This window comes from Hippocampus bargibanti, linkage group LG05, assembly GCF_051943395.1.
Source record: "Hippocampus bargibanti isolate YZ-2025 linkage group LG05, ASM5194339v1, whole genome shotgun sequence".
NCBI classification, from domain to species: Eukaryota; Metazoa; Chordata; class Actinopteri; order Syngnathiformes; family Syngnathidae; genus Hippocampus; species Hippocampus bargibanti.
Window position 1 is genome coordinate 26,302,501 of NC_142738.1, and position 12,826 is coordinate 26,315,326.

A 12,826-nucleotide genomic window follows, 5' to 3' on the forward strand; every position below is an offset into this window, starting at 1 on the left:
GAATTTTTGTCAGCGAATATCAAATAGTTGTTCGGTGCAACACACAAGGATTCACCATCGCTTTATTTATGTTTTCCTTCTAATTTCGACATCAACACGGATCACCATGAAGTTTTCAGACCAAACAAAGAAACCGCAAAATGCATTGACGTGATGAAAGGACTACTACAGTGTGTCCTTTCTCGGTCAGGGACGTTCCTTCCGTGACGTGACATCACGACTCGTCACCAACTCAAAAACAAGACTTCCGGAAATATAGCTATATGCGGTGGAATCTTTGTAAAATACGCTCAGTAGAAGTAATTTGAAGCAAGTTTACAAATTATGGACACAACTTGTCCGGAGGCGTCTGTTGGTCCTTTTAAGTTTCATGTAATTTGGGCCTGTCGAGGCGTTTGTGTATTGTGCGCCCCAAATATCTGCGTGCTAGGGTGTCGGGCCGTCTCTTGAAATCCACATTTAATTATTTTACAACAAAAGTGTGGACAAATGTAAGGGGGGTTGACTTGCCTTGGTAGGGGGACTAAACTGCTTTGGAATGAAGTGTTTTAGAACACCAATAGACGGTTTGGGAACTGGTAATAAGTGTCAAGTGGCGAACATTTCTCATCAGCAAAGTCTCGGACTTGTTTATTCGTGTGAGACCAGACATGATGGTGTTTGTCACGTTTTGCGAGGTGGTGATGGCGGGTTCGGATCCCAAAAAGCAGGCCGAGTCCCGTTCCCATCAGGCCGCCGCCCGTCGTGTGCTGGAGAGGCAGCGGTTGCCCTCTCCACCGACCGAGTGGACCGGCGAGTGGACCTTTTGGGAGACTGTTGGGACTTCTGGAAGCAGCCCCTTGAAGGGGGGGTACTGTCATGATCTGGTTGGCGACCAATGGGGGGCGCTGTCGGCCCCGCCTGCACCTGCACAGGTGCTGGTCGTCCCGATCAGATTGGCGACCAGCGGGTAGCGACGTCAGCCCTGCCGGCAGCCTCGCAGGTGCTGGTCGTTATAATCAATGACACTTAAAAGGACACCTGGCACGATCATCCGGTGCCGATTCATTGTTTGTTTGTTGCTTGGTTGCAGCATGCATCGTGTACGTGTTTGTTTAACCTTGGCGGGCTTTTACTTTTGGTCTTCTTTTGCTACTTTGTATTTTTTCCATTCAGATCATTTTGATGTTTTACATTTTGTTCCTGCTGACTTTATTTTAATACAATTTGTCAAACAACCTCCTGCTCCCTCCTGCCTGCTTTTTGGGATCCCAACCCGCCATCACCACCTCGCAAACCGTGACAGAATGAATCGGCCAACCATCGGATCCCGCAGGTACATCGGACCCGTCTCATTTCCACCCTGTGCCTGGCAATGCTACGTCCACGTTAGCGCAAGCATCGTCGCGTTTGAATTGCGTCACTCGACGAGCCGCAACGTCCACGTAAACGTCCGGCCGAGACCTCCTTCCAGGTGGCCGTCCAGGGTGACACTGGGTGACTGGCATTGCACGCCCACGTCCAGTCACGCTGTCGTCGTGCATGACGAATTGAGTCTCATCCACGACGAGCCGTGCAACGTCCGCGTCAACGTCAGTCCGAGACCCCACTCACCGCTGGATCCCGGAGCGGCTCTGGACTGGTCTCGTTCCCCCGGAGCCGGGCAGTGCACGCCCACGTCGGCGTCCGGCCGAGACCTGGTCCCATACGGCCGTACGGGGTGCCATTCTGCGCCTGGCAGTTCGACGTCCACGCAGAGCCATGCGCCGTCGCGTGAACGTGCGAGAGGGATCGCACTAACGCCCACGACGATCCGTGCCGCGTCTTCGTCCACCCCAGGCCGAGTCCCGTTCCCATCAGGCCGCCGCCCGTCGTGTGCTGGAGAGGCAGCGGTTGCCCTCTCCACCGACCGTTCCCTGGCGAGTGGACCTTTTGGGAGACTGTTGGGACTTCTGGAAGCAGCCCCTTGAAGGGGGGGTACTGTCATGATCTGGTTGGCGACCAATGGGGGGCGCTGTCGGCCCCGCCTGCACCTACACAGGTGCTGGTCGTCCCGATCAGATTGGCGACCAGCGGGTAGCGACGTCAGCCCTGCCGGCAGCCTCGCAGGTGCTGGTCGTTATAATCAATGACACTTAAAAGGACACCTGGCACGATCATCCGGTGCCGATTCATTGTTTGTTTGTTGCTTGGTTGCAGCATGCATCGTGTACGTGTTTGTTTAACCTTGGCGGGCTTTTACTTTTGGTCTTCTTTTGCTACTTTGTATTTTTTCCATTCAGATCATTTTGATGTTTTACATTTTGTTCCTGCTGACTTTATTTTAATACAATTTGTCAAACAACCTCCTGCTCCCTCCTGCCTGCTTTTTGGGATCCGAACCCGCCATCACCACCTCGCAAACCGTGACAGTGTTAAAGTATTTGTGGTTCAAAGCTTGACAAAAGTTAATAAAATCTCTGACCAAGCGACGCGGTGTGGGCGTGGTATGCAAATATCAGTGGTAGTGTTGTTCTTGTATGTTGTAAAAAACAAAGTCTGATGAGGACCACGTAGAACTTCTAATGTGATTTGCCGAGCAACTACTGTTGTTCGCGCCGGGAAATCTGTTCCCGTCAGCTGTCCCAACAATCTTCCCTGAGTTTAGTGCTTTTGTTTTAGCTTTTCCGGGAATAACTCTGACACATATATAATTTCTATTGTGTTCCTCAGAAAAATGTTATCGGTGTGTGATATAACTGAAATGTGTTTTCATTTGTGACACATTTAAGTAACCCAGCAGGATTGACATCAATAACTATGATGAAATGGTTTCTTCAGTAGCCATCTGTATATATATATATATATAAGGTATATATATATATATATATATATATATATATATATATATATATATATATATATATATATATATATATATATATATATATATATATATATATATATATACACAGTAAAGTCTCGTTATATCGATATTCAAGGGAGTCCGAAAAAATATCGATATAACCGGGACTATTGATATATCCGACCCTGTTTGCATGTAATTTTCTCAGTGCGTGCACAAAAATAGTATCGATATAACCGGGACTATCGATATATCCGATATCGATATAACGAGACTTTACTGTATATATATATATATATATATATAATGGACATAGGTGGCAGTGCCGGACCACTGCTTTGATCGGTAACTGCTGTAATGCTTTAAGCTTGGGGGGAGCAGTTGACAACTCCCTGAAGCTAACCTGATTACATCTTTTGTTTTGTCTGATGTGTATGACTGGCCCAGATTCCCCCATTCGCCCTGGTATCACCTCATCAGCATGACTTAGCCTACATGCATGATCGAAGAAGTCTGTTTCTTGATATCAGACGAAAATTGAAATTATCTTCACTTACAACAATGTTGAGATGTTGCAAGGACTTTCTGTTACCAACCGTCCTTTTATAATACAGTGAACTTAATTATGTTTGAACATACAGTTTTTACCGGCCTCTGATTTAAAAGGTGGATATGAATCTATTTGTTACACATATTTAATATGAAATACATGATACATGATTTTAAAGCCACAGTGGGCCTCAGGAGAAAAACCACAACCACATAGCTTGTGACAAAAGTGACTTTGACGCCCTTGATAAAGCAAAGCTATGGGTTGTACTAAATTCACTGTGCGGGTTTCTTTTTGTTTTATGTTTACTTTGACAGGGCTAATAAAGATTCCAGAGCTACTTTGTGAAGAATTGTTTACGACCTGCCAAACAGCAGCTTGTTGTGATTTAAGTTGAGTTGAGTTTTTGCTCGCCCGTCAGAGAAAATAAATAGCCAAACATTAGCTCGCATCTTGACAAATCTATAGTCAGTGGTATCTCACTGCACCCTGTCTTGAGTTTTCAACAATTTCAAACAAAATCGTTTCGTTCATGACCCTAACTGTTATTGTGATGATGCAAATTGTCGTGCTCGAAATATTGAATTGTGTTATCATTACCGACTTCAAATTTAATTAGTTGACCCAATTAAATGCACTTTCAAATGCTTTCGTAATTTGTTCTTCCTTCACTGCATTTTGCCGGTGAGAAAATGTCACTGGAAGGAGATGTGATTCGACGAAATACAATGAGTGTTCATACACAGAAGTGCAAAAGGAAAATGTCATCATTTTTGATGACCTCGAAGCCCCCCCGCCAGCAACATTAATTGAAACCCTTGCTGGAGGACATATTGCTCATTAATTAGATAACTCTCGACAGTAACACTAAATAATTCACAATTTCCTGTTGAAAAGGGGGGAAAAACTTTGAATTGAAGTGCTTAATACTCATTCACTTGATAGAACTATTACTATCTCCTCTACACTGCAAGACAATTGACGCATGTGTTGGTGATTAAATTGTCATCATTCACAGAAAGCATGTTGTTTAAAATTAGTCCCTTTAACAATGTAGGCGACATATAGTGCAAGGCGATACATTCCAAATCTCTTTTGGTGAATGGCACAAGGCACAATAAAGATCAAATTCATGCGTTGTCATTGTTGCAAAGGAATAAGACATGGCTATCTGTGAGTACAATATGTTCGCTTTATTTTCAATGAACCGACCATAATTCAAATTCGTGAATTAATTAAGATGAGATCATTTTGGGCATCTATTTTCCCTACTTTTTATGACATTTTTGCTTGAGTCCAGTGATATTTTCAAAATGTGTTTCCAGGCTCAATAAAGGTTAGGAAACACTGGATGATCTTTTTCAAGGTCACATATGCATCTTTACTTATTTGACTTTGTGCAAGACATGGGGTGTATTCTAATTTGGTTCAGAGTCAATTATACAGGGAGGGGCCTATCTTTGTTTCCAGCACAAGTCAACCAGTTTTCATAGGTAGAATTGGGCGTAAAGGAGTATTACGGGATGGAACGTAGCTGACTCTGGACCAATTCATTAAAATCAGGGCAATCAAAGGTGGGTGACAATTCCGAAGCAGAAATACACTCACTGTGGTATGTCCATGACATTCATGTTTTTATGCAAATACACTGGAATATCTACCCTTGTGGATGGGGTATGTGACATGGTATACCAAGTGCTGAGTAAAAATGCAAACCCTTTCCGTTAATTGAATAAAATTCTTATGTCAAAGAGGGTCTCACCGAGTTTAGGCTCATGACTTGTTTTATGTTTAATTGAGCATCCCAGCTGCAGGCAAAAAATGTCCTGTTTTAATCCTTTTAAAGGATATTTAAATATTGGCTGTGACAGTTTTCGAGTTAAAATATGGGACAGTGTGGTTTGTGGTCGGTGTTTTTTTTTTTTTTTCTTCAATCAACCAAGTAAAATTAAATTGAAAAAGGCAAATTTCTGCATGTTTAGTAGAAAAGAACTGGACTCAGACAAGTTTGCTGTAATTATGCAAACGATAATAGTTATTACATAACAGTTGTTGTTTGACTCATTTTTTTCTCTGTGTGCTGCTGGGCTCAGACAGCCTTTGCTGCATATGGAGGGTGCCTTCTACAATACTGCCCGCTGAGAGGCACTCACTCCACTGCAGGGCAATGAACGATTTCATGACCTAATTTATGTTTGACCCGCCACTTCTATAATTAAATGATTTTAAAAAAATACCTGCTACAATGGATCAGTCAATAGAACAGTCGAAAGGCATTTGTTTTAGTGATAAACTTAAGGGAGTCATCTTTTATTAGTACTTTTCACTTATTGTTGATTTCACCATGTTGTACAGAGCAGCCAGGACTGACTGGTGACTACTGTTCAATGATACACCTTTATGGATTGGCAAATGTGTTGATTCTGCTAAGAAAGAAACTTCCCCAATGTTACTCCTTCAATTGCATGTACTTTTTTTAAAGCCTCTGGTATAATGTTTTCTGCATTTTAATGCATTGTAATGCCTTTTAAAGCCTTCATTTTCACGTCCTTTGGCAACACAAAATTCCTACTTATTTCAAACCGATAAACACGTTAAGGCAAAAATTAGTGCATCCAAAAGATAGGCTGCCAAATGAAAAACAAAGTAATGTGGTTTATTCGATACATTGTAAGAATGAAAATTGTAAAGAGCAGTACATTGGGGAGACTCAACAAATTCTCAAAAAAAGACTTTATCAACATCGCAGGGATACTACTAGTGGGCCTCAATCGGCAGTACATTTGCATCTAAAAGTTAGCAACCACTCATTTGACGACAATGAAGTTCAAAATCTTAGTGAAAGAACATGGATGGTTTGAAAGGGGAGTAAAAGAAGCGATTCTCATAAAACAACTAAATCCTTCATTAAACCGGTCTGGTGGGGTGAGGTTCAATTTGGATCGTTCATACAAGAGCCTGCTTAGGCAACACAGGTTAGGCAACATTCGTAATGCTGATGATATGATACCGGAGGGAGTGGGCCAAACAGGCAAGTCGTTAGTCAGGAATGTAGGAACAATCAGTGGGACCACAGGGAGTTGTCCTCTGCTCCCCCCAACCTGAGAGTAGGGACCTAACATTGCTGTGTCCGCGGCCGCCATGTCTGGATATTAGGGATATATAAATAGGGCCAATACGACCAGTAAGACTTTAGTTCGCTGACGAAGCCTCTTGGATAGGAGGCGAAAGGTCCGACACCTTCAAAAAAGTACAGATGACGGCTGAAGAAACCTTCCCATCGATGGACCACTCCTGTACGACTGAGAGCTTACGCAGATGTTTTGCATTTACGTACTATTTAATAACTTACAGTCGTTTTAAAATATGTGTTCATACATGAGTTGCTTTCCTACAACATTGTTAATGAAAAGTTTGAGAAGTGTATTTGGTCCGGTCTGTGTATCTCAATATAAGTAAAACAATATGAAGTGACACAATTCCATACACAACGAAAAAGTGTGTAGCCAAAACCATAATATTGACAAGAAAGTGAATGACAAAATAGTCTGACAAACCAAAGCCAACTGTTGACTAATGTCATTGTCAACTGTTCCTCGCAACAAAATTTGGGACGGGGAGAGGGCGGGGCTGGGTGGGGGTTAGCTCACAATGACGTTGCGAGCCTACATCTTAGCTATGATTGACAAACTGGTGACAATCTCAGTAAATTAAGATGCACTCAAGGTGTCGGCGGGAAAAATATTAATTGATGGAAATAGATGAAAGGGGAAAGTGACAGACTTTGCTAGTTGTGTCCTTTGTATTTGTGTAATGTGCCCCTTTTTGTTTTTGCTGATCTGTTGCAACAGGCTACAGACTGCCAGATTCTCAAAGCTTCAGTAGATTCTGCAAAATAATACAGTATAGTCAATTCCACTTGAACTTCAATCTTTAGGCACTGTACTGTGTATTGTGTGAATACTGAGATAAACAAAGACATGTTTTAGGGAAAAGATTCCATGACTCTATTGGATCTAAATTCACTTCAGCAAATTAAGATCCAAATGCATGAATTATTTGTAAAGTCTTACTTTTTAACAATTTAGTTTTAATTTGCATTCATATATGTAAAAATATTACATTTTAAATGCTCTTTGGCAGTCACATGGTGTCCCTGTGCATGCCACTATGACCGCCCATATTCCAAAAGTATGCATGTTAGGAAAGGTGAAGTCAAATTTTTCCTCAGGCGTGAATGTCAATGATGTGTGTTCATCGTCTGCCCAGCCGGCATAAAACCAGCTTGACTATAGAGGGAACCAGACAGAGACAAAACAGATCATTTTAATATATATGTGGAAATATTGTAAATAGCACAACTGATTTTTCACAACAAAAATAAGGTTAAGAATGGTCAGATTCTCTCCTTTTCATCTTTTCAAGCATTAGATTATTATTTTTTCTATTATCAGGGTGTGTGTGATTCATCAGAGGCAACACATTTTCCCCAGTGTGAACTTTGTTCAAATTCAAATGCATATTGGGAAAGCAGCAACACACATGTAAAAGGAACAGACAAATATGCTGAATGTGTGTAATTAGTTTTCAAATTACAATTGGCTTGAAGTTATTTGAGGTGATTAAAACCAGCTCTTGGTCAGGGAGGTTCTAAACCACCCTGGAATATTCAGATAATGATACAATGATTGCAAATGCAGTTTAAGTCTCTAGTCTGAATTCCACACAATACAATTTCAAGTGCTATTTTTAATGATGAAGCAAGCTCTTTTTAATGATCTGTTTTTCCTCTCACTTCAGCGCTTGAATACCACAATCTCAACACGTCCACTGCAACCAGGAGCTATTGGGTTATAACAGGTAAACTGGACTCTAAAACAGCTATATATGTCACTGATGCACCATTCACCTCTCTTTTACTTCCTTGCTCTTTTATTGTACCGTATTGACTTTGTGTGTTAGAAAATTTATGTTCACATGTGTCATATTCTTTTCTAACTTAGTCAAAGTAATCATGCCCATTGCCGTGAAAAAATTGCTCCCTCTTAAATCAGGAGAGTGGAGCATAATATTGTCTGGAACACATTTCTATTTCATTTATAACAGCTGTTGGCCATTGACAATGTGTATGCAGAGGTGATCCTAGCAGACAAAAAATAACAAATTCAACAGCTTCAATATGACTGCAATTAGCTCCACTCACACCACAATCATTACCCTTTCTTTTGTTTTTTTAGGTATTTTTTCTTCATCATCAATGGTTTTGCTCCTGAGTTTCTTTTTTCAGAAATTGGCCCAAATCTCATTCTGTTCTGTCCATATCCAGTTATCGTTTCACATGTGCAAAAATGTTCAATTTTCATCTCTGGTATTAATTGATTTTTGCAAATATAACAATTATATATCCTGACAGATAACTATGCAATATTTGTCAATTTGGTAAATACGTATATTTTGTTCAACCCAGTTGGTTTAACAATTCAATCCTCCGGTCGCTCCAATAGCTACTTGATGTCTAAGGCTTTGAGTGCTGAAGGTGGAGTCAGCCTCGGTAGATGCTATATGTGAGACGTCAGCTCGCTTGAGCGTGGGCAGAGCACAACCTCTCGGGTTCATGCATCTGAACACGCAATGTGGAAATAAATAAATAAATAAATAAATAACCCAATGCAAACCTACTCAGTACTACAACGAAATTGGACAGAGTAAAAAAAGTGATTTGTACTAACCATCCTACCCAACTCACCCAAGGGCTTTCTTGCGTGCTGGCTCATATGGTGTGCAGTAGGTGTTCTGATATTTTTTATTTTATTTTATTTTTTTGGGGGGGGGCTTAATTTGTCTCACAATGAAGAAATTCACAATTAAAAGCCTCAAAATGATGAAAGGTCAGAAAGTAGAAGACAAAAAGTATATACATAGATATAAATATAAAGATATAAAAATGTATGTGTCTATTCAATAACTTGACAACAGGAACGAACGACGATACCACTCCTTCTTGCAGTGCGGGAAGTCTATTGATATTTAATTCAGAGGTTGGGCAGAAGGACCAATCGTTTCCATCATATCAGAGCAGAGTGTGAATGATGCCAAAGCGTGTTTCTGTCTGTACACAGACCAAACTCTTGTTGACTGTTGTAGAAAGAGGCATTCAGGAGCGAGATTGAGGCATCTCCAGAAAATTGGGGGTTATCTACCAATGCCTGCTTGTCCCTTTTATGTGTGCATGTGTGTATGTGTGTGTGTGTGTGTGTGTGTGTGTGTGTGTGTGTGTGTGTGTGTGTGTGTGTGTGTGTGTGTGTGTGTGTGTGTGTGTGTGTGTGTGTGTGAGAGAGAGAGAGAGAGAGAGAGAGAGAGAGATAGATAGATAGATAGATAGATAGATAGATAGATAGATAGATAGATAGATAGATAGATAGATAGATAGATAGATAGATAGATAGATAGATAGATAGATAGATAGATAGGGGTGTTTCAATTCAGCTGCGACAGAAATATTCTCTGTCCATCTGTGCATTTTCATTTCTCCCCTTCACCGTTACATTGCTTCTGCCCTTGTCATCTGGTTATATTGGCATTTTAATCACGTTTCTGTGTGCCTTTCTTTCCCCTCTGAGCCTTTTGAGTTGCCCATATCCACTAAACTCACACTGTAACCTTGTACTTCTGCACTCAGTTATCCAGGATGTGGACAGGTCTTCTCTGGAAGCAAACTACCAGAGCTTTGCTAGCCTAATGGAGCAGCGGCTGGCTGAGCTCTTCCATGTGGCCGGTCGGCAGGGATTTCAAACATTGCGATCCAAACGTGCAACGACTGTGGGGGGCTATACTGTACAGGTGGGTGTATTTTATTTTATGATTTTCCTGGGGGGGCGGCCCGGTAGTCGAGTGGTTAGCACACCACTTCACAGTGCAGAGGTCACCGGTTCACATCCCGGCCCGGCCTCCCTGTGTGGAGTTTGCATGTTCTCCCCGGACGCGCGTGGGTTTTCTCCGGGTCCTCCGGTTTGCTCTCCAAACACTCCAAAAACATGCATGGCAGGCAGATTGACCACTCCAAATTATCCCGAGGTACGAGTGTGAGAGTGACTGTTGTACGTCTTTGTGTGACCTGCGATTGGCTGGCAACCAATTCAGGGTGTCCCCGCCTCGTGCCGAAGACAGCTGAGATAGGCTCCAGAACCCCCCGCGACCCTAATGAGGAATAAGCGGTACGGAAAATGGATGGATGGATTTTCCTGGGAGCGTGGGGGGGGGGGGCGGTGATGAGTGGCAGTGACTATATTTTTGTTGCGAAGATAAGTAAATATTGAGTCAGGTTCCCTGTAATAATTATATCACATTTATAATATACATTTACACAAATTCCTTGGGTGTTCTACATACTTGGTCAATACAGATGATTCTGATTCTAAATTAGAGACTCTTACTGATTCAAGTACAAACATTTTAGTACATTTGAATCCCAGGTCGAGACCAAATATGTTCCTTGACATTTGTTTCTACCCTCAGCCAGCCAAAACGACTCTAATCATTCAAAGCTGAAAGGTCCTCAAAGGTGTAATTGACTTTTTTTGTAAGATAGCACCAGGTTGTTCAAATTAAGATAAGAATTGTCTTCTTCTGAGTGAGATACTTTACACAGCCTGAAGCTTTTATGGCAAGTCACAGATGATCAATTTTATAGCTCCAGAAATAAAGGAGTGTGAGATGCTAACATCAAATGGACATCCAGCAAATGATACAGGGCCCTTCCTTTTATGACAAAAAGTGAATTGACAGCCTTGTTCGAATCCAGTTGTTTATATACAGGACATGCTGTATTCAAATGAAAACACAGGGCACCTTCCAGCCACAAACTTGACTTTAGTCTTCCAAGTATTTTTTTTTAATTTATTTGATCCAAGTATTGTATTGTGAGAAAGAAACCCCATTCTGAATAATGGTTTACTCACTGTAAATAAAGATGTGGACTGGATGGCGACACCAAATAATGCCTTTAAATCACATTTGCCTTTTGTTGTCCTTCCTCAGATGGTAAGCATGCGTCGGCTGCCTGGTCTAAAGAACCCAGCGGAGATGACATACTATGCACAAATGAACGGCGCGCCCATCACTGGAACCACAGCGGCCAAGACGCTAAGCAGTCTGGACTCCCAGACCATGGCACTAACTCTTGGTTACTTTGTGCAAGTACAGGCTGAACGTAAGCTTTCATTGCAGTTATTCTTGTGCAGGGTTGGCAGGGTTATTTTAAAAATGTATACCAACCCAGTTCAACTTATCTATCCATCCATCCATCCATCCATCCATCCATCCATCCATCCATCCATCCATCCATCCATCCATCCATCCATCCATCCATCCATCCATCCATTTTCTTATTTGCTTATCTTCACAAAAGATGTTTTCTCATTAACAACGCTATTATCCTGCATGGAAGAAATCAAAACCTGGATGGCACAATATTTGTTGAATTTGAAAAGAAGACAGAAGTGATACTCTTTGGTCCCAGTATCCCTTGCACATCACACACTGTAGCCTTTGGCTCCCTGTCTCATTAAGTCAACAGTCTCAAACTTGAGTCTTAAACTGGACAGTGATTTTAAACTTGACCGGCAAATTGTTGCCATTGGCTAAAGTAGGCTAAGAAAGCTGGCTAAAGTACAACCTCTCCATTCTCATGGGCACCGTGACACAGTCATTCATGCCATCGTCACATCCCGGCTTGATTACTGTTATGCACTTTATTTTGGAGTCAGCCAGTTCTCCATTATGTGTCTCCAGCCGGTCCAGAATGCTTCATTGGCTCCCTATAAATTTTAGAGTTTCTTTCAAGATTCTACTACTTCGTGGCGCCTCAGGTCTACCGACCAGACATTATTAGAAGTGCCAAGAAGTAAACGGAGGCTTAGAAGGGATCAAGCCTTTTCCGTTTCTGGTATTTGAAGAGAAAAGAACATCCTGTAGCCGAGTCATCCGTAGCTGTCACGTTCCGAGCGAGAGTGACGGCAGCTGACTCGTCGGAACGTAGTGGAATGTTTGGGATCCCAAAGCAGACACGTACTACCCAAGCAGGATGTTTATTCACAAATCAAAGAAAACACAGCTAGTAAGAAGGCAGGGGGTGATCCGACCTACTTACTACGCCAAAAAGCAAATGGCACACGAGGGTGCAAAATTACGGGACGCAGGGAAAATACCTCGGACCGGATACTCTCGCGCATCGAAGGAAGAGTCCAGGTACGTTGGCGAGTTGAGTCAATCATCCGGCATTGGCGAGTTGATCGCGAACCATATAAATGCCCCGTATCCGTGATTAGAGAATGACAGCGGGTGGCGAACGGCAGGGAGAGGCAGCCCCCCCCCCCGCTGTCAACTCGCAAGTGACAGGAGCAAAGAGGTGGTTTCGGTGTTCGAAAAAATCGCTTTTCAAACAGGGTCCTGGA

At 42.2% G+C, this 12,826-nt stretch overlaps 1 protein-coding gene across 5 annotated transcripts in view; it reads left to right on the plus strand.

The window, feature by feature from the left end:
* Nucleotides 1–12,826, plus strand: part of kiaa1549la (KIAA1549-like a) — a 111,194-nt gene that overhangs the window by 50,697 nt on the left and 47,671 nt on the right. For all 5 annotated transcript variants that reach the window (XM_088997502.1, XM_088997504.1, XM_088997503.1 and 2 more), the window contains 3 exons: nt 8,175–8,234; nt 10,054–10,214; nt 11,412–11,583. In XM_088997502.1, coding sequence (XP_088853628.1) covers nt 8,175–8,234; nt 10,054–10,214; nt 11,412–11,583 — 393 coding nt within the window. The remainder of the gene's footprint in view (nt 1–8,174; nt 8,235–10,053; nt 10,215–11,411; nt 11,584–12,826) is intronic.